At 44.3% G+C, this 22391-nt stretch overlaps 1 protein-coding gene across 3 annotated transcripts in view; it reads right to left on the reverse strand.

Annotated features, from left to right (window-relative positions):
• Positions 1 to 1798: 1798 nt before the first annotated feature.
• Positions 1799 to 22391, reverse strand: part of XPNPEP3 (X-prolyl aminopeptidase 3) — a 133771-nt gene continuing 113178 nt past the window's right edge. For all 3 annotated transcript variants that reach the window (XM_033935084.1, XM_033935083.1, XM_033935082.1), the window contains one exon: positions 1799 to 2461. In XM_033935084.1, coding sequence (XP_033790975.1) covers positions 2289 to 2461 — 173 coding nt within the window. In that variant the 3' untranslated portion in view covers positions 1799 to 2288. The remainder of the gene's footprint in view (positions 2462 to 22391) is intronic.

A 22391-nucleotide genomic window follows, 5' to 3' on the forward strand; every position in this document is an offset into this window, starting at 1 on the left:
ACAGCAGTGAAGTCGAAAGCCTCAATGTTGATGGAAAAGTATAAAGAAGAATGGACCCGAAGGTCCCACTGAGGAACCAGACAAAACAAAAAATTATACAGTCGTACCTCGGTTTACGAGTGCACCGGTTTGTGAGTGTTTTGCAAGACAAGCAAAACATTCGCAAAATTGGCGCCTCGGAAACTGAGCTTGCCTCGATTTGCGAGTGGCGCCCTCCCACAATCCGGCACCCTCCCCCCGCGATCTGGCATCTCCCCGCTCGCATCACACCCCCTGCCGCGATCTGAAATCCCCCAGCACCTATCCGAAAACGCTGCTTACCCCTATCTGGCCACCGGCACCGGCACCAACGCACAGACCTGCATCTTCTTCTTTGCTGGGCCTTGAGCATCTGCACATGCTCAAGGCCTTCGGAGAGAGCGTGAACTCGAAGGCCAGTGATTTCCAGAATCCATTTCAAATGCTTCTGCCTGGCTTTTAAGATCATTCACGGCATCCTTCCTCCCCTAATCCCACTATCCTTTAACTCCTCGAGTCCTGACTTCTCCAGACCCGCCCAAAGATACAAACTATCCTTCCCCTCTCTACACGGTATTCTCTATGCAGGTAAACTGGGAAAATCACTTCTCTTCAAAATCACAAGTCTTTGGAACGACCTTACTATCCCGCTGCGGAACCTGGGCTCCCTCCAATTATTCTGCAAGCAACTGAAAACTTGGTTCTTCTCTAACATGTAATTCTAATTTCCCCCTTACTCTTCCTTTCTATATATAAGCTCATGTAAATCTTTTCCTTTCTCTTCTTATATTTTAAGTTCTTGTAAACCGTGCCGAGCTCCACTTCCGTGGAGATTATGCGGTATATAAACTTAAGGTTTAGTTTAGTTTGTATTTGAACATAGTAACAAAAAAAAAAAAAAAAAAAAAAAAGGATAAGACATACTAAGGGCTAAAATGTCTACATAGCTCAATTAAAAAGAAAAAAAAGATAGATGTCTTGCTGTTTCAAAAATGAATATTTTTCTTCACTGGATTTCTGGACATCTTTACCAAAACGTCCAAACTCGGACTTAGACGTCCTATCAAAAATGTCCCTCCAAAGCTCTAGTGCCTTTAATGCCTTCAATGTGTCATTTAAAAATGGGGAACATACCTTAGAAGACATCAAAACAATAAAAATATTCATTACAATGCAAATTTAAAATAATACCAAGCTAAAGTCATTTTCAAAAATATATCTTTCCATTACAGTAACACTGATTATGTCCCTCTGAAATCTCAGGCCACAATGCTTTAAAACCCATGACTTCCTATAAATATCATCAGAACTAGTATTCATATCTTAAAGTAAAGCAATAAAAAAATATGTAATCTGCATGGCTCTATTACTTCAGAAACTAGTTCATAGTTTTGAAGTTTGATGCCCTTCTCCCTATAAAAACAACTCATTATTCCTTAGAGCAACTTTCAGTATGGATGGCTTGCCACTTTTTATTCATCTCATTTTGCTCTGACCTACTTCTCTCTATTGTGTAACATGTTGTTCTCTCATCTTCCCAGCTCCTTTCATGAAGTCTTCTTGGTATGGAGTACATGCTGGTAAAATGGAGTGCTTTAGACTTTCACACAGTAGGACAGTCCCAATCTAGGTGGGCTTGGGTTGAGAGGGGAAGGATGCTTGAAGATGAGCACATCACTGCTCTACTGGCAAGTGCATTTTAAACCAAAAACAAATTTGTCAGGATGTACCTCTCCTTTAACTAAAGCTGAAATTGCTTACATAACAAACCGAACTAAAATTGAAACTAAGCATTGCTCCATTTTAATTTTTAAACCTGTATCAATGCATTCATGTCGGCTAAAATTCTCATTCAATATGATGCGTTAAGGCTCAATCCTCAAAAATTGCTCTTTAGAAGCTTTCTGTCTCTAAATCCATGTTTTTTGCCATGTACTTGTGACTTGGGTTGGCCTCCATGAAGATGGGATACTGGGCTAGATGGACCATTGGTCTGACCCAGTAAGGCTATTCTTATGTTCTTATGTCCATGGTGAATGTCACCTTGTCATTCTACACTCTTGTGGAAAGTCAGCACCTAAAATTTATCAGTTGGTGACTGAGCTTCAGCAGGTAAATCTGCTCTACTCAAACTATGGCAATGTTACTTCTGATTGAGGAACAAAGATCTGCTACTCATCCGTCACAATAAAACTCTCAAAGCCAGAACTTGAGATAGGTTGCTGTGCTTTTTGCCGAGGACACTGGGGTGGGGGTGCAGATGTCAGGGGTCAGGTATGTTGGAAATTAGCACAAATCTGTTCAATATCATATATCTCCTTTGGACAGTCAGCAGAGAGGATTAGAGGTGCTTCCTGAGTTATTGCCACATCATCCTCAATGCGTATGCCAATCCCACGAAACTGTTCAGGGGCAGAATTGTCATCTTCTGGGATGTAAATACCTGGAGAAGGTCAAAAAAAGAAAAATGGTGAAGCTATGGTACAGAAAGTACTGATCACAGATGCCATGCAAAACTCTTGTAAAGAAAACAACCAGTTCAAGATATCTTTTCATTAAAAAGTTCTCTGTTTTTCTCGCTCTTATTTAAAGCATGTTTTACCATGGGTTGCTGCAACTATTCATTTAATGGAAAAGAAAGATGCCCAGTTTACTGTTTCAAAATCATTGATGAACACACAAAAAACAGAAGTTAACAAATTAGTAATTCTTCCTTTCTTCATATATTTTTATGAATTGTAGGGGTTAATATAATCCTCATGTAAACCAAGGAAAGACAGCTAAACTGTGTAGAACTCCTCTTTCATTAAACTGAAAGATGCAACAGAGCTCCTTAGCAGCCAAAGATGGTCAAATCTCCCAACTGGATGATATTCATCCCAAGGTTTTATAACATCTCAAATATGAAATTGCAAACCTGCTATTACCAACCAATAACTTACCACTCAAAGCAACCTCTGATCCCGAAGACTAGGGCAATATTTCCCCAATCTTTTCAAGCCCAAGGCACACATGGAATAGCAGCCTAATGGTTTGGTGCAGTGAGCTGAATTGATTTTGAGACCTAAGGTATAGAACAGTGGTCTCAAACTCAAACCCTTTGCAGGGCCACATTTTGGATTTGTAGGTACTTGGAGGGTCTCAGAAAAAATAGTTAATGTCTTATTAAAGAAATGACAATTTTGCATGAGGTAAAACTCTTTGGGCCTCTTTTACAAAGCCGCGCAGCAACAGCCCCGAAGCCCATAGAGATTTAAAGGGCTTTGGGGCTGTTGCCGTGCTGCAGCCGTTAGCACGGCTTTGTAAAAGAGGCCCTTTATAGTTTAAAGGGCTAAGTCTTAATAATAATATTGTAATTTATAGCTAAAGAGACATATGATCAAGAAACTGTTTTATTTTACTTTTGTGATTAAGATAAACATACCGAGGGCCTCAAAACATTACCTGGCGGGCCTCATGTAGCCCCTGGGCCGCAGGTTTGAGACCACTGGTGTAGAAGGTAGTCCAGGAAAGATGGAAGTGGACATGTGAATGGATCAAGAGAATGTATCACACACCAGAAGAAAATATAATCCATTTGAAACAGTAACACCCCTGAGTGGAAGGTTTCCTAGATGCTTCAATGACAGCAGAGACTTCACCTAAGAAGCAAAATGTATTTATTTGCTTAGTGAAAGAAACCACACTGTTAGTGCTAACAATCGAGGGTTGAGATGAAGGAGAGATCCATTCTTATGTGTCAGGAGTGTCAGGAATAAGTGGAGCTTGCTCAGTTCCTTGGATAAGAGTTTTAGGAAGAGTGGGATCCAAGGTTGATGTGGTCAATGAGGTGCTATGAGGATCATGATGTCCTGATCCTGGTGAAATTTGAGTAAAGTTTTCCTGATGAGAAGTACTGAAGGAAATGCATAGTGGAATCTGTCTCCCCAATGAATGAGGAGGTGTCAAACACCAAGCGGTTCTGGGCATAGAGTCTGATCAGAATAGTGGAAGTTTGTTGTTGTGGGGAAAAGCAAAAAAAAAATCTAGGTCCAGTATTTCCAGCTGAAGAAAGTCTGCCATAAGATGGGTGTACTGAAAGACCATTTGTGTGGCTGAAGAAATCTGCTCAATTTGTCCACTAATACATTTTGTTTCCCCTGCTAGGTATACTGATCTGAGAAGTATGTTGCGAATAGTTGCCCAAGTCCAAACCTGGATTGCTTCCATGAAAAAGGCAGCGAGAGTCCATGCCTCCTTATTTGTTCAAATAAAACATGGTGACAAGTTTCAAGTTTATTGAGTTTTTAATATACCGACCATCAACAGGTATCTGGCCGGTTTACAATAAAATTATAAAAAAAGAAGAGTCATAAATATAAAAAGCAAATGGGTGAACATCAAAAACATAACTTGACTAACATGAAAGTGAGGATAAAGAGGAAAGGAGGGGAAAAGTTACATATTTTGGAGAAGAAAGGGAGAAAGTGGGAATGGGAGAAAACATATTGGAAAGGGTCGCTTTTTTAAAGCGGTTGGTTAAATAAATTGGAATCAGCGGAGTGAAGGAGAGAAGAAAATAAAAAAAATAAAAAAAAAACCTCAAAGAAGGGAAATAGAGAGGAAGAAAAGAAGAAAAGGAAGAAGGCTTTAAGGATAGGCGAAAGCGTCACAAAATAAGAACGTCTTCAGGTTAGTCTTGAATTTATCTAAATGTTGTTCTTCTCTAAGTTGTTGTGGTAGGGCATTCCATAATGTAGGGGCGACAACTGTAAAATTTATTTTCCGGGTATAGTAAAACTCTTTTACAGAAGGAATTTGTAAAAGTTTTTGGTCTGTTGACCTCAAGGCACATGAGGAACATTGAGGAATGATGACCTTATCAAGATATAGTGGCTGGTGTGAAAGTTTTATTTTGAAAGTGAGCAAAATGATTTTATAGGTTATACGATGTTTGATGGGCAACCAATGTGCCTCTTTCAGAAGTGGGGTAACATGATCGTATTTGCCTATTTTGTAAATGAGTTTTATTGCTGTATTCTGTATTAATTGTAAACGGCGGGTCTCTTTTTGTGGGAGGCCATTATAAAGAGAATTACAATAGTCTAAGTGAGAGATAACAAGAGAGTGAATCAGAATTGTGATTGCCTCTGTCCCTAGGATTGAAGTTAATGAACGGATAAGGCGAAGTTTGAAGAAACAGATTCTTATTACTGAACTGATTTGATCATGAAATGTAAGATCCTCATCAATAATGACTCCTAATAATTTTATTTTTGATTCCATTTGTATAGGAGTGGATTTGCTAGAAATTTTGCCAGATAAAGATTCACTGTTTTTAATTGGGAGTAGTAGGGCGCAAGATTTATCAATGTTGAGAGAGAGTTTATTTGTATAGAGCCCATCATTTACAGTATCCAGTTTATTGTTTATGTCTGTTATATCTGAAGAATTTGAGGAGTTAATTGGGTGTAGTTGTATGTCATCAGCATAGGCGAAGATTGTGAATCCAATAGATTGTGCTAGTGTAAGAAGAGGGGACAGAAAGATGTTGAAAAGTAGTGGAGATAGAATAGATCCTTGAGGAACACCATAGGTTAGTGTTATAGGTTGAGAAGTTTCATTCTTTACCTGAACTTTAAAGCTACGTTCATTAAAGTATGAAATGAACCATTGAAGAGCCAGACCTGTAATACCGCAGTCTTTGAGTCGATTAATAAGAAGAGAATGGTCAATAGTGTCGAAGGCTGCGGATAGGTCAAGGGAAATAAGAAGAACCGATTTTTGGTGTTCATGATAGTAATGAATAGTTGAAGTAAGGCCTAGTAGAGACAGTTCAGTAGAGTGTGAAGAACGAAAACCAGTTTGGAATGGATGGAGGGCATGGGTGTTTTCAATGAATTCTGTAAGTTGAGTGTGAATAATTTTTTCCGTTAATTTAGAGATTAAGGGTGGGTTGGCAATAGGGCGATAGTTTACTGGCTGAGAAGGGTCTAAGTTGTGTTGTTTTAATTTTGGGATAACGAGTGCTGTTTTCCAAGCAGTAGGTACTAGGTGATCAGAAAGAGACTTAGAAACCATTTCCCAGATGAATGGGCCGAAGAAGGAAAAAAAATTTTTAAGGAGTAGAGGGGGAATACTCTCCATAAGATTAATGGAGGTATTCAAGGATTGTAGGATAAGGAGAAGATTAGCTAGAGAGGGCATTTTGAAATTTGAACAGGTGCTGAATGAGAGATGGGAAGATTCATCGGAAGTATGGGAAAGAGAAGTAGAGGAGGGAGGTCCTAGATACGATCTGATGTTTTTTATTTTTGTATCGAAGAAAAGTGCCAGCTCATTGGCAGATGGTTGTGTAGTTGAGAGTGTGGATTTTTTTTAAGAGTATTTAGAGAGAGATTGGACTAGATTGAAAAGAGCTGAAGAATTTCGGGTGGAGGAGATAAGTTTAGAATAGTATTCTTTCTTGGTTTGTTGTATGGCTGTTTTATAATCAGAGGCTTTTTCCTTGAACAGAACGAGAAAATTATTTTGGCGTGTTTTGCGCCATTTATGTTCGACAGATCGAAGTTGTCGACGAAGGAGGGCAAGTTTATTGTTATACCAGGGTTGTTGTTTTTTTGAGTCTGGTTTGAGATGAGTTTTTATTTCTTGTTGAGGTGCCAGGGAGTCCATTAGAGATTTTGTGGAGGTTTCCCAGAGAGAGAATTGTTCGTCAGTAGGAAGTGAGGAGAAGTCGTTGAGGTTTAGATTGAAGGAGTTTTGGATAGAGGGAAGAGTTATTTTATTAATGTTCCGGGTGATATAGTGATTTTTTTGTTGGGTATAGTAAGAGAGTTCAGGGAATTCCAATTGCCAGTTAATTAAAGTGTGATCTGTCCAAGGCAGGGAATGAGATTGAAAGTTTTGAAAGAGGTGGCAAACAGAAGTTGGGCAAAAAATCATGTCAATGGTGTTACCAGCGGAATGGGTAGGCATTGAGATGAGAGGGGATAATGATAGGTCAGAAATTAATATTAGAAGTTCTGAAGTGTTAGGGTGGTTGGGGATATTAAAATGAATATTAAAATCCCCAAGGATGATAGAGTCAGGATAAGAAATATTAAAGTCCGAGATAGTGGAAATAAGTGTAGAAAGCGAAGTTTTGGTTACTGGATGAGGGAGGTATATGAGAAGAAAATTAAGAGAGGGGGAGTGTTTTATAGAGAATTGAAGGGATTCTACTGGAGCGTCTGAATGGGAGTTGGAGGTGTTGGACTGGAGAGGAATAGAGGCGTGAAAAACAACAGCAATTCCTCCTCCCTTTTTGTTCGGACGGGGTTGGAAGATTGCCTTGAAGTTAGTAGGACAGGCTTGGGTTAGATAAGCCTCCTCTCCCTGAGTCAACCAAATTTCTGTGAGGCATAGAATATGGAAGTTGTATTGAATAATGGTATCATGTATTAGGTGATGTTTATTTTTAATGGATCGAACGTTTACCATGCCTATATTTAATTTGGAGGGGAAGTAATGTGAAGCGGAATGAAAGCTGGGGGTGTGGGAAATCGGGACAGTAATATAGTTTCTTGTTTGAATTTCAGTCGAACTAGGGGGAGGTTTTAGAGGTCTGCGGCCCCATAAAGTGGGAATGGAGGCCATTATGTTAGAGTTGGAATATTGGGGTGTTGATGAATTAGAGTGGGTAGATGTTTGAGGTAACGAAAAAAGAGTGAGGAGGATGTATATAAAGAGAGAGATTCTGACTTGAAATAATGAGATATAAGAGGTTTTGTTGGAAGGAATATTGTGAAATGGAAAATAATAAACAATAGTATGGGCAAGAGTTAGAAGTAGCTGCATGAAGGAGCGCATAAAGGAGCAGGACCTGCTCCTTAGGTGCACGCCGAAGTCGACTTCGTGACTTGATTGTCAGTGTAAACAAGGCCTACTTGATGGATGGAGTCTATCTTGGAATGTTTTGAGAGAATTGCCATTTGCTCATAGTTCTAACAGATTGATATGGAGGGTTTGTTCTTGGTGAGTCCAGACTTTTTGAGTGTGGAGGCCATCCAGGTAAGCTCCCCATCCTACAGTTGAAATGTCTGTAGTGAGAAGCTCCTGGTGGCTGGGGTAGGGTTGGAAGGGAAGACCTTGAGTTAGGTTGTAAGATGCCATTCACTGTTGTAGGGAGAGGTAGAGATTTGGGGTGACCTAAGTTGGAGCAAATAGATGTTACATGGCTTGAGACCATTGGACTGACAGGGTTCATTTTGGGATTCTGAGGTGAAGATGTGCAAACAGGGTGACATGGACGCAATGTACAGAAATATGTAGAAGGGTGGAGATAGTTTGACACAGGTGAATCAGATTGTCTACTCTCTGTTTTAGAAGAAAAGTTTGACTTTGTGTAGGATCTAAGAGAGCTCCTATGAACTCCAGCATCTGAGTTGGGTGTAGATGTGACTTTTGATAGTTGATGACAAACCCAAAGAGCTCCAGCAAATGAACTGTTTAAGACATGGCATGCTGAACTATTTGCAATGATGACATTTTGATTGACTAGTCATTCAAATAAGGAAATACTTGAAATCCCCATCTCCTTTTCCAGTGCAATAGGTCAGACATTCTAGACCAGGGGTCTCAAAGTCCCTCCTTGAGGGCCACAACCCAGTTGGGTTTTCAGGATTTCCCCTATGAATATGCATGAGATCTATGTGCATGCACTGCTTTCAATGCATATTCTTTGGGGAAATCCTGAAAACCCGACTGGATTGCGGCCCTCAAGGAGGGACTTTGAGATCCTTGTTCTAGACCATAGGGACGTACAAAAGCAGTCTCCCAAAGAGTGGGCTTGCTGCACCAGCCTTTTAGACAGAGGACACAAAAGCCGAGTCCCGTCTGGCAGCAACATCCACTCTGTAGAACTTGGCAAACATGTGAAGACACGACTATGTCGCTGCCCTGCAAATCTCCTCAGAAGAAACAGATTGCACTTCGGCTCACGATGAAACCACACTCTTGATAGAATGCACCTTAACAGAAACAGGGGACTGTTTCCCTGCAAGAATATAGGTGGACGAAATGGCTCTATGGATCCACCTGGAGATCGTGTTCTTAGAGAAACGGGAGCACCTTGCTTAGGCGAATGAGTCAGCACAAACAGATGGTGTCAGAAAGCGAAACTTTTTGTGACCTCCAAATAACGCAGAAGCACCCTGTGCACGTCTAACTTTTTCAGTAGATGATCCTGATGTCTGGAACCCATCGGTTGAAAAACAGGCAAACATACCTCCTGATTGACGTGGAAAGCCGAAACTACCTTCGGCAAAAAGGAAGGAACCGTCCGGAGCAAAACTCCTGTCTCCGAGATTCGGAGTAAAGGGGTCTTGACAAGACAACGCCTGTAATTTGGGAACCCTACGGGCAGAAGTGATGGCGACCATAAAAACAGGCTTAAATCCAGGAGAGAAGCATCCTGAAGAGGCTCAAAAGGAGCTCTGGCAAGGCCCGACAGTACCATGAAGGTCCCAGGCCGGGAACGGACATTTAAAGGGTGGCTGGACCCGAAAAGCCCCCTTCAGAAAATGAGCAACATCCGGATGCGATGTAAATGAGAACTGACTATCCCTAGATCAAGATCGAAAACAAGACAGACCAGCCACCTGGATTCGTAGAGATGCTACAGTGATGCCTTTATCCAGACCAGCTTGGAGAAAAGCAAGGACCCGCAACATCAGAGCTGAATAAGGGTTCACCTGTTCCTGGTCACACCAATGTTGGATGGTTTTCCATGCTTTAGCATAGGCTGACACTGTTAATGACTTCTTAGATCTGAGAAGTGTATTGATCACAATCTCCGAATAGCTTTTATGCTCTAAGGCCGCATGCTCAAGAGCCAAACCGTAAGAGCAAAGCGACCACGATCTTCCATGGCCACCGGGCCCTATGTAAGAAGGTCTGGGTAGATGCTCAAGTGCAAACAGTGTCCTACCCACAGCCGCATCAGATCCGCGTACCAGTTTTCGAGGCTAGTCGGGAGCCACTAGAATGATGTGGCCTGGATGAGTCACAATTCTCCGAAGAACCTGGCTGATCATCGGCCAGGGCAGAAAGACGTAAAGAAGAACATCCAGAGGCCATGGCTGCATGAGAGCATTGAGCCCCACGCTTATGGGCTTGGATCTGCGACTGAAGAATCATGACGCTTTCTTGTTCCACATCATGGCCATGAGGTTGAGGCAGGGCTGCCCCAGCGTCTTACGATCGCCCAAAATGCCTGAAGCGACAGGGTCCACTCCCCCCGGGATCCAGAGTTTGACAGCTGAGGAAGTCCGCTTGAACGTTGTCCACTCTAGCCACATTTGATGCTGTTAGCACCAGGAGATGATGTTCCACTCAAAGGAAAAGAAGCCGGGCCTCCTGAGCCAAGGGAGAGCTTTTGTTTCCTCCCTGCCAAATGACACAGGCCACTGCTGTCACGTCGGAAAAGACCCGGACAGCCTGTCCCTCCAAAGACCAGGACAGCTTGTCTCTCTCTGCAATTCTTTCAGGGCCAAATGAATGGCCCTGAGCTCCAGCCGGTTGATGAACCACTTCCTCTGCGATGGAGTCCAACAGCCCTGAATGGAAGGACGATCACAGTGAGCCCCCAAGCCCCGAAGGCTGACATCCGTGGTTACCACAATCCCGGAGAAGTGACTGAGGGCGAAGCAACCAGGTCATGCTTGCTCTGGCCTCCAAAGTCCAAGGGAGTTGCATCTCTAAGGCATCTCAGTGGGGCGCTTCGAGTATCCTGCCCTGACCTGAGGAAGGGGGTTTAGTTCAATAAGAAGATTGCCTTATTGTCATTTCCCACTTATAAACTTTTATCAATACAGCTACAATACTACTTTATTCTAAAGCAACAACAAAATTATTTTATCTACCTTTTATCATTTCTGCTTTAATCATCTTCTCTTCACTCTCTCCCTTCCATCCAATGTCCGCCCTTTCTCTCTCTCTGCCCTTTCCATCCACTGTCCACCATCTCTCTCTTCCATATGGCATCTTCTCTCTTTCTATGTCCCATCTATAAACTGTCTAATTCTGTGCCCCTTCTCTCCTTTACACATGATTCATTTCAGCTTCACCTCCTCTCCATTTTTCAATCTGTCCCAACCCCCCTCCCCTATGCTCTGGCATCACTCTCTTCTTTACTTCCTTCATTTCCACTCCATCCCACAGTCTGGCATCTCTATCTCCTTCCCTTCCCTCCCCCTATGCCCTGATATCTCTCCTTTCCTTCCCTGATCTGGCATCTCTCCTGCCCCCTCAATGGTCTGGTATGTCCTTTCCCTTCCTCCATTCCCATGGTCTGGCATCTCTGTTTCCTCTCTTCTCCCTTCCCTGATCTTCCTTCTCCCTCCCTCTCTCTCTCTACCCAACTAGGTGCAGCATTTCTCTCCCCCTTTATCACCCCCCCAGACAGCTTTTGCTGGCCTCAAGCCTTCCTCTCCGCTGGGTCCTGCCCACTTCCTGTTTCCGCAAAGGCAGGACTTGGCAGAGAGGAAGGCCCAACACTGGCAGAGCAGCGAAATGTGAATTTTGCCACTGCCAGAAGAAGTTCACAATGCTGGAGCACCCCCTTATGGGATGCACCCAGAGTGGACTGCACACCCTTGGTAAGCCACTGCACTTGGCAGTTTTTGTACCGGGTTCTGTGAATGTTGTCACCCATGTAAGAATATTATTCCTGCTTGTCCTCGGAGAACTTCTGTTTCTCCCTTTTCTCCTATTGCCACCTGTGCAGGGCACTCTGCCTCCTGGGTCTATGCTAGTAAAAGATAGGCAAGACATAAAGAATCACTGCTCTTTGTGTGCTGCCACTAGCTCTGCTGGTCTCGCCCCTCTGAAAAACAGAAGTCTATATCAGTGGGGTGAGATTGGCAGAGCTAGCAGTATCAGAAAAAGGCAATGGTCCTGAGCAATTTTTACCGCTACAAACTCAGGAAAACAGCAGTATGCAAAGGACAATGTCTGTCTTTTTTGCTGTGGCATACCTGGTAAGGCAGTGAGAGCCTTGTGGAGAGGCAGTGAGTGGCAGGCAGGAGGAGAAGGTTGCAATTAGAGTTGGGTGCTTCTCATACAGGACACCTATGTTTGGAAGCCCTGTCTTGTTTGTGTATTTTAAGTAAGACCACCTCTTTTTTGTGATAAAGCACAGTTACTTACCGTAACAGGTGTTATCCAGGGACAGCAGGCAGATATTCTTGACTGATGGGTGACGGCACCGACGGAGCCCCGGTACGGACAATTTTAGAGTGATTGCACTCTAAGAACTTTAGAAAGTTCTAGCTAGGCCGCACCGCGCGTGCGCGAGTGCCTTCCCGCCCGACAGAGGCGTGCGGTCCCCAGTTAGGATAAGCCAGCTAAGAAGCCAACCCGGGGAGGTGGGAGGGACGCAAGAATATCTGCCTGCTGTCCCTGGATAACACCTGTTACGGTAAGTAACTGTGCTTTATCCCAGGACAAGCAGGCAGCATATTCTTGACTGATGGGTGACCTCCAAGCTAACAAAAAGAGGGATGGAGGGAAGGTTGGCCATTAGGAAAACAAATTTTGCAAAACAGATTGGCCGAAGTGTCCATCCCGTCTGGAGAATGCATCCAGACAATAATGAGATGTAAAAGTATGAACTGAGGACCAAGTGGCAGCCTTGCAGATTTCCTCAATAGGAGTGGAACGGAGGAAAGCTACAGACGCTGCCATAGCTCTAATTTTGTGGCCTGTGACCGAACCTTCCAGTGTCAGGCCGGACTGAGCATAACAAAAAGAAACGCAAGCAGCAAGCCAATTGGATAGAGTGCGTTTAGAGACAGGATGACCTAACTTGTTAGGATCAAATGACAAAAATAGTTGAGGAGAAGATCTGTGAGGTTTGGTGCGATCAAGATAGTAAGCCAGAGCACGTTTACAATCCAAGGTATGCAAAGCCTGTTCACCTGGATTAGAATGAGGCTTTGGGAAAAAAACAGGTAGAACTATGGATTGGTTAAGATGAAATTCAGACACAACCTTAGGAAGGAATTTGGGATGTGTGCGGAGGACGACCTTATCATGGTGAAAAACCGTGAAAGGTGGATCCGCCACTAGCGCATGAAGCTCACTGACCCTCCTGGCAGAAGTGAGAGCTATTAGAAAGACCACTTTCCAAGTGAGAAATTTAAAATGCGTTGAGGCCAACGGCTCGAAAGGAGGCTTCATCAACGCAGAAAGAACCACATTAAGATCCCAAACAACAGGAGGGGCTTTAAGAGGTGGTTTCACATTGAAGAGGCCCTTCATGAACCTTGAAACTAAGGGATGAGCTGAGAGAGGTTTCCCATGAATCGGCTCATGAAAAGCCGCAATGGCACTAAGGTGGACCCTTATCGAAGAGGATTTCAGACCAGAGTCAGATAAGGACAATAAATAGTCCAAAACCAGTCCCACTGCTGTAGATATGGGATTGTGGTGATGTAACTGGCACCAGGAAGAGAAGCGAGACCACTTTTGTTGGTAACATTGAAGAGTGGACGGTTTCCTGGAGGCATCAATAATAGAACGAACAGGCTGAGACAGGAGAGCATGAGCTGGAGTCAGCCCGAGAGATACCAAGCTGTCAGGTGCAGAGACTGTAAGTTGGGATGAAGCAGTGTTTGTTGATGCTGTGTAAGCAGTGAAGGAAACAGAGGAAGAGGTATGGGTTCCCTGGAACTGAGCTGAAGTAGAAGGGAAAACCAATGCTGTCTGGGCCACCGTGGAGCGATGAGAATCATGGTGGCCTGTTCCCTCTTGAGCTTGAATAAGGTGCGCAGCATGAGCGGAAGAGGAGGGAATGCATAAAGGAAGAGATTGGTCCAATCTAGGAGAAATGCATCGGGTTCCAGACGGTGAGGAGAGTAGAGTCTGGAGCAAAACAGGGGCAGTTGATGGTTGTGGGGAGCTGCAAAAAGATCCACTTGAGGTGTGCCCCATTGAGAGAAAATGGACTGGAGAGTCGAAGGGTCGAGAGTCCATTCGTGAGGTTGAAGAATTCTGCTGAGATTGTCTGCTAAGCAATTCTGTTCCCCTTGGATGTAGACTGCTTTCAGGAATAGGTGACGAGCAGTCGCCCAGGTCCAAATCCTTTGAGCCTCCTGACATAAGGGACGGGATCCCGTCCCTCCCTGTTTGTTGATGTAATACATTGCAACTTGGTTGTCGGTGCAAATGAGAAGAACCTGAGGAAAAAGAAGATGTTGGAAAGCTTTGAGAGCGTAAAATATCGCTCTGAGTTCCAGGAAATTGATGTGGTGTTTCTTTTCCTGGTTGGTCCAAAACCCCTGAGTTTGAAACTCGTTCAAGTGAGCTCCCCATGCATAGGGGGAGGAATCCGTGGTGATGACCAGTTGATGAGGAGGTAGATGGAACAGTAGACCTCTGGATAGATTTGATGATTTCAACCACCAAAGAAGCGACTGTCGAAGAGACGAGGTCACAGATATGTGTCGTGAACAAGGATCCGTCGCTTGTGACCACTGAGTCGCTAGGGTCCATTGAGGAGTACGCAGGTGGAGACGTGCGAAGGGAGTGACATGTACTGTGGAGGCCATGTGTCCCAAGAGCACCATCATGTGATTCGCAGAGATGGAAGGTTGCTGGAACACCTGCTGACAGAGATGAAGGATGGTGTGAAGGCGGTTTAGAGGAAGAAAAGCCCTCATCTGAACAGTATCCAGAATGGCTCCAATGAATTGAAGCCGCTGAGTCGGAATGAGGTGCGACTTGGGTAGATTGATTTCGAACCCCAACAGTCGAAGGAAGTAAATGGTCTGATCCGTGGCTTTGTGAACGGACTGAGGAGAAGGAGCCTTGATGAGCCAGTCGTCCAGGTAAGGGAAGACTTGAAAGTTGTGGGAGTGGAGATAAGCTGCGACCACAATCAGACATTTGGTGAATACCCTGGGCGAGGAGGCTAGGCCGAAGGGTAGCACCTTGTATTGGTAATGATGTTGATTGACAAGAAAGCGCAGATATTGTCTGGACATCAGATGAATTGGAATGTGAGTATACGCCTCCTTGAGATCGAGGGAACATAGCCAGTCTTCCTGAGAAAGAAGAGGATATAGGGTGGCAAGAGATAACATCTTGAACTTCTCCTTGACCAGACATTTGTTGAGATCTCTGAGATCTAATATTGGTCTGAGATCTCCGGTCTTTTTGGGTACAAGAAAGTACCGGGAGTAAAATCCCAGGCCTTGCTGGTCCAGAGGAACTGGTTCGATGGCATTGAGAAGAAGGAGGGAGTGAACCTCCTGAGCGAGGAGGAGGGATTGAGCCTTGTTGGAAGCAGACTCTTTTGGCAGACTTAGAGGTGGAGGAGTCTGAAAATTTAGGGAGTAGCCGTGGGCGATGATAGCAAGTACCCACTGGTCGGAGGTGATTGCTTCCCAGCGAGGTAGAAAAACTTGTAGTCGACCTCCTATGGGTTGAGGTAGAGGACACGAGGGAGGAAGACTGGCAATGTCCTGGAGAAAGGAGTCAAAAGGGCTGTGTCGACTTAGGTTGAATAGCCGGTTTGACAGCAGGCTGCTGTTGTTGACGAGTCTGTTGCTGCTGCTGACGCTGCCTGCGAGGTTGAGGAGGATGGGACTGCGCCGGTCGAGCAGAAAACCTCCTTTGATATGAAGGTTGTTGCCTGAATGGACGAGGAGGAGGAGGTTTCTTCTTGTTTTTCAACAAGGTGTCCCACCTAGTTTCATGGGCGGAGAGCTTTTGGGTGGTGGTATCCATGGACTCCCCAAACAGCTCATCCCCTAGGCAAGGAGCATTGGCAAGTCTGTCCTGATGGTTTACGTCCAGTTCTGAGGTCCGTAGCCATGCCAATCTTCTCATTGCTACAGAGATAGCAGTAGCACGAGACGTCAGTTCAAAAGTATCATAAATAGAACGGACCATAAACTTCCTGAGTTGCAGAAGACTAGAGGTACATTGCTGAAAAGCAGGAAGTTTACGGTCCGGAATATACTGTTGAAAAGAGGTTACCTGTTGAATGAGGTGCTTCAGGTAAAACGAGAAGTGGAAAGCGTAATTACTTGAACGGTTGGCCAGCATTGCATTTTGGTAAAGACGCTTTCCAAATTTGTCCATGGCCTTTCCTTCCCTACCAGGAGGGACAGAGGCATACATACTGGCTCCTGTAGTCTTCTTTAGAGTTGACTCTACCAACAGGGATTCATGAGGAAGTTGGGGTTTGTCAAATCCAGGTATTGGAATCACTTTATATAGAGATTCTAGTTTTCTTGGGGCTCCTGGGATTGTCAAAGGAGTTTCCAGATTCTTATAAAAAGTTTCCCTCAAGATGTCATGGAGGGGTAACTTTAAAAACTCTTTAGGAGGTTGGTCAAAATCCAAGGCATCCAAAAATGCCTTGGATTTTTTAGAGTCAGACTCTAAAGGAATAGACAAGGTGTCTGACATCTCCTTTAAAAATTTTGTGAAGGAGGAGTGCTCTGGCTTAGCAGTAGTATCCTGCACCGACGGTTCCTCCTCATCAGATGTGTAATCCTCCTCGGTACCGAGGGGATCATCTGAATCGTCCCACAAGTCAGGGTCCCGTACCGATTGCAAACGGCCCTGGGAAAGTGGAGTCGATGTATCAGTATGTTTAGTCTTGTGTACCGATTTACCAGACCGAGTGGAGACGGTACCTGGGGAATGTAGTACGGTACGGGGTTCAGAGACCAGTACCGGTTCCGACACCGTAGGAGTAGCACGCCGTTTTGGTTCCGCTGATAGAACAGGCATGGACAAAGATTTTTGCGGTGCCGAAACAGTCGATGCCGATAACAGAGGCTGTTCGACAGACGGCACCGAAGGCTCAGTCGGTACCGACACTGGAAGGTTCGGAGACAATAGAGCCGGGAGCAACTGTTGTAGTTGCTGCTTAAGCTGGACCTGGAGGATAGAGGCAATGCGCTCCTCCAACGTTGGTCCCGATGGCACCGGTACCGGTTTTTTCTTGCTCGGTACCTTCGGTGCCGCTCGACGCTCGGGTGAAGTCGATGCCGATGACGATGCAGAGACTTCAATGGGAGCGGAGCGTTTACGGGGCCGGCGCTCAGTCTGCAGGACTTGGCTCACTGCATGCTCGACTGGCGGGCCTAGAACAGTAGGGGAAGGCTTCTTAGCCGGCTTACCTACAGGAGTCGACACCGACGATGGATCTGGCGGTGCCGAGGTAGTCGGAGTCGACTTGGAGGAAGTCGTCGACGTCGATACCGGTGCAACTTCCATAGCGGTACCGAAAAGGATCCGCTGCTGAATTTGTCTATTTTTTAAAGTTCTTTTTTGTAAAGAACTACAGCGGGTGCAGGTTTCAGCCCTATGGTCCGGACCCAGACACTGGAGGCACCACTTGTGTGGGTCGGAAAGGGAGATAGGGCACGCACACCGCTGACACTTTTTGAAACCCGGTGACGGGGGCATGAAGGGAAATACTGCTGTAGCAAAATCGAAGCCCGAGGCTTCGATGGTGCCAACAGGCCCCGCCGGGTCAGATTCGATAAAAAAAATAATTTTAATTTAATTTTTTTTTTTTTTTTTTACACAAAGGGTAAAAAAGAAAGAAAGAAAGAAAATATGAAGAGAAAAATACGCGCGAGCGGGAAGGCAAGTGAAATAGAAAAAAACTTCCAACAGCCGTTGGAAACACGCGTCTTCTTAGCTCCGCGGAATTAAGAAAACTGGGGACCGCGCGCCTCTGTCGGGCGGGAAGGCACTCGCGCACGCGCGGTGCGGCCTAGCTAGAACTTTCTAAAGTTCTTAGAGTGCAATCACTCTAAAATTGTCCGTACCGGGGCTCCGTCGGTGCCGTCACCCATCAGTCAAGAATATGCTGCCTGCTTGTCCTGGGATAACACAAAGTTTTTTCCAGAACAGGCACAGGAAACCTTTACAGCACAGTTTTTAAAATAGTGGCAAAATAAATCCTCAGTTAGTATGTAGTGGTGGTCAAAAATGTATCAACTAAATGTTAGAAATTATGAAAAAAAAAAGCAGAAAGACAGGAGAGCATATTGATCAGTATTCAATATGTGATTGCATCTCGAGTACTATGTGCAATTCTGGTTGCTTCATTGCCAAAGAGATAAAGCAGAGTTAGAAAAGGTACAAAAAAGGCAACCAAATTGATAAAAGTGATAGAACGGCACCCCTAAGAACAAAATCTAAAGAGGTTAAGGCTCTTTAACTTGGAAAAGAGCTAGCTGAGGTCTATATAATCCTGATGGAATGGATCAGATATATGTAAATTAGATTATTTATTCTTTCAAAAAGTACAAAGATTAGGGGACGCTTTATGAAGTTACAAAGTAGCACATTTAAAACTGGAGAAAATATTTTTTTCAACTAACATATAATTAAGGTTTAGAATGTTTGCCAGAGGATGTAGCAAACAACAAGTTGCGGAAAGAAAAGTTCTGTTATTAATCAAGGGGAAGTTATTGCTTATTCCTGGGTATAAGCAGCATTCCCTGCCAGGTATTTGAAACCTGGACTGGCCACTGTTGAAAGCAGGATATTGAATTTTGTGAACCTTTGTTTTGACTCATTATGACAGTTCTTATGTTCTAGCCCAGTGTTTCTCAACATGGGCTGCTTGTTAGGGGTAAGCGGCCTGGCCGCCAGGATATTTCCCGCCCATCAGTAGAAGCAGCTGCTGCCGGAGATCCCTGCCTGTCCCCTACGCTGATGCCACTGCTGGGGATCCCTCTCTCTCTGCCTGCACTCCCCACCGAAGCTGACCTAGTTACTTGTTGGAGTTACACTAGCTTCCTCCGCCTCCAGCGAACTCTGTGCGCTGCACATAAAGTAGCTGACCCAGAAACTTCCTCTCTGATGTCAGAGGGAAGGCTTATGGGCCAGCCACGTGCATGTGAATCGCTGCTTGCGCCGTCCTTGCACAGAGTTCGCTGAGGGTGGAGGGAGTGAGTGCGGCTCCAACAAGTAACTGGGTTGGCTTCGGGGGGGGGGGGGGCGGGCATGGAGGGAGGGATCCCTGGCGTACAACTTAATTTTGGGACAAAGGCTGGAAGGCAAGGAGGTGGGCATGAACTTAACACAGAAGGAAGGGAGGGGGCATGAACATGGGACACAGAAGGGAGGGAAGAAGGGGGCATACTTAGGTTCTTCAGTGCGGGGGGGAGGCATTGGGGGGAGGAGGGAGTATGCATCTCTCCTACCATTTTTGGGGGGGTTGTTGGGGAGGGGGGTGCTGTCGGGAGGCTTTTTTACATTTTTTTTATTGGGCAGATATTTTGCATGTGTAATACATGCAAAATATCTGTGCCATTAAAAAAATATGGGAAAAAAATCCCAGGCAGACCTGTCGGTAACAGTTACCAGCAGGTCTACAGCAGTCAGGTTTTAGGATTATAAAACCCGATGCAAAATAGCCAAGCAAATGTAAGTGAATCAATCATTTGGCTATTTTGCACGGGGTTTTACTAATTTGTATTGCCGGATCAGAAAATGGGCAATCGAGGGGAACAACACATGGTGGGCTGTTCTGTGAATTGGGTTGGTTAGCAGTGATCGTTGCTAAACCTGTGCGGCAGTCGCTGACCTTAGTAAATCTGGGTCAAAGGTAGGAAAAATTATTTTATTTTCAATTTAGTGATCAAAATGTGTCAGTTTTGAGAATTTATATCTGCTGTCTATATTATGCACTATATTTATCTATTTTTCTATAGTTGTTACTGAGTAACATTGCATATTTAAAAGTCATCTGCCCTGACCGCTTTGAAAAAAAAAAAAAAGAATCTAAATGATAATTAACATTTTCTCTGCTTACAGTGTGCTTTGTGGTTTTTTAATTTTGTGATTACCATTATGTATTAATAAGATTATATTGTGTGTATATGAAAAATGGATGGAATAAACTGCATTACAATTAGTACTTTATTATGGGGGTGGGGTCAGAGGGTGAGCTTGGGTGAGGGTACTCGGTTGTTATTTGTTAGGCTTTGAGGGTACTTGGCTTGAAGAAGTTGAGAAACACTGTTCTAGCCTAATATAGGCTAGTAAGTAAGGCTAATGTGTGTTAATATCTATTAACATATGCTAATGCAAATGAATGCACATTAATTAAGGCAAGGTCCATTATTCTCAAAATACTAAATCTATATAATAAATCTAGCCCTCAGTTAGTAAAGTGCATTATTAATAAATGGGACCCACTACACAAAATGAGAATGGTGATGAGTAATATGCATTCATATAGTAGCACACTTTAGCAGTTCAAGCCCAAAGTCCATAATGCAGATTAACAAGTGTTAAAATGCTAACTGTATCAAGTAAGGTTCTAAGTTTATATCTGAAGCAATGGAGAGTGAAGTTGCTTATAAAAAGAAGGTCAGTGGCAAATCCAGGAAGCCATTTTGACTGAGGAACCTGCAGGAGCAAAAGCAACTGAGGATTGTTCTTGCCCAGAAACAAACCACTGGACCACCAGGCTGTTTAAAGCTAAAGTAGGACTAGGGAGGGCCTCTGGGTGGTGGGAGGGTGGAAGAGGTGGCTGGAGGCTAGCTTGAATGACCTGTATGTTTTCAGCAAGACTATCTTGTTTCTTGTAAAATGGTCCCTGCTTGGTGGTTATATAGACAAAGCAAATATACTTACCTGTAGCAGGTGTTCTCTGAGAACAACGGGCATATATTCTCACATGTGGTATAATCCACAGAACTTGGTACAGACACCGCAAAGTGCACTGTCACTTTAAATCTTTAGACAGTACCCATATCGTGTATGTGCTGATGCCTTCCTGTCTGACGTTGGCTTGCAGGACCATCAGTTCAATAACAAAGCTAAGAAGCCAACTAAGGGAAGTGGGTGGGTTATGGAGGTTATGTTTTAATGTAGAGTGCTGTGCACATCTAGCAGCGAAACTGAAATAAATAGTAGTAGACGAATACATGTCTGCTGTCCTCGGAGAACACCTGCTACAGGTAAGTATTTTTGCATTCTCTGAGGACAAGCAGACACAATATTCTCATATGTGGGGCTCCCAAGCTGCCAGGATCATATCTGTGGAAGAAATTAAACATTGAATATATAGAAACCTGTGAAACCCTATAGGGTTGGAGGGGAAAGTTGGCTTTAAGTAGAGAATAGATTTTGTAGAACTACTTGTCGTAGAACTGCTTGCCTAAACCAACTGTCTCTTCTGAATTGGTGTTCCAAACAGTAATGAGAAGTAAACATATGGACGAGAACCAAGTAGCAGTTTTACAGATTTCTTCAATAGATGCAGAGTGACAATGAGGCAGCCATAGCCTCATTTTCGTGCGATGTCACACAGCCTTGTAGCGTCAACCCAGCCTGAGTATATACAAAGGAAATACAGTATGCTAGCCAAGTTGAGATGGCTCTTTTGGATATAACAATTCCTAGACCATTAGGATCAAAGGCAACAAAGAGCTGTGCGGACCCTCTGTGTGGCTTAGTGTGATCCAGGTAATATATCAGAGCACATTTGCAGTCTAAGGTGCGAAGGTCTACATCTCCAGGATGATAAATGTGGCTCTGGAGAGAAAATATGCAAAATAATAGACTGGTTGAGGACTACCCTATCGTGAGAGAACCTTGTATACGGACAATGAATTGAAGTTCACTCACCCAGCATACAGACGTGAGGACTATGAGAAAAACTACCTTCCAAGTAAGAAGTTTCAGACAGCAAGATGTCAGTGGCTCAAAAGGAGATTTCATAGAGCAAAAAGCCATGCGACAGGATCCCAAGTGACAGGAGGAGATTTGATAGGTGGTTTTGTGTGGAATAGGCCTTTCAATAAAATGGCTTCTAAAGGATATACAGAAAGCGGTTTCTTGTCCAGATGAGAATGAAATACACCGATAACACCGAGATAAATTCTAACCAAATTGGGTTTTAGATCAGAATTAGAGAGGTAGGAAAGACAGTTGAGGATGGGTGGAAGTGGACATGAGATGGGCTCCAGAGAATATAATACACACCAGGAAGAGTAGCGTGTGCATTTGAAGTGATAACAGCATTGAGTGGAAGATTTCCTAGATGCTTCAATGACAAGAGATACTGTAGCAGAGACAGAAAGCATTTACCTATTCGATGAAAGAAACCACGCTGTTAGTGCTAATGGGTGGGGGGGGGCTGGGATGAAGTAGGGGTTAGAGAGCTGCACGGGAACGGGGACGACGGGAATCCTGTGGGTTCCCCCTTTGGGTCATGGGGATCCCGTGGGGACGCCCCCTCGGGTTGCGGGGATCCTGTGTGGATGCCCCTCGTGGTCTCGGGGATCCCGCGGGGTTGGAGGCAGCTCGAACCGAGTGGCTCATCTTCTTTTCCTACCTTCCTGTAGCGTACAGCGCTTCCAGCACTC

This window comes from Geotrypetes seraphini, chromosome 2, assembly GCF_902459505.1.
Source record: "Geotrypetes seraphini chromosome 2, aGeoSer1.1, whole genome shotgun sequence".
Classification (NCBI taxonomy): Eukaryota; Metazoa; Chordata; class Amphibia; order Gymnophiona; family Dermophiidae; genus Geotrypetes; species Geotrypetes seraphini.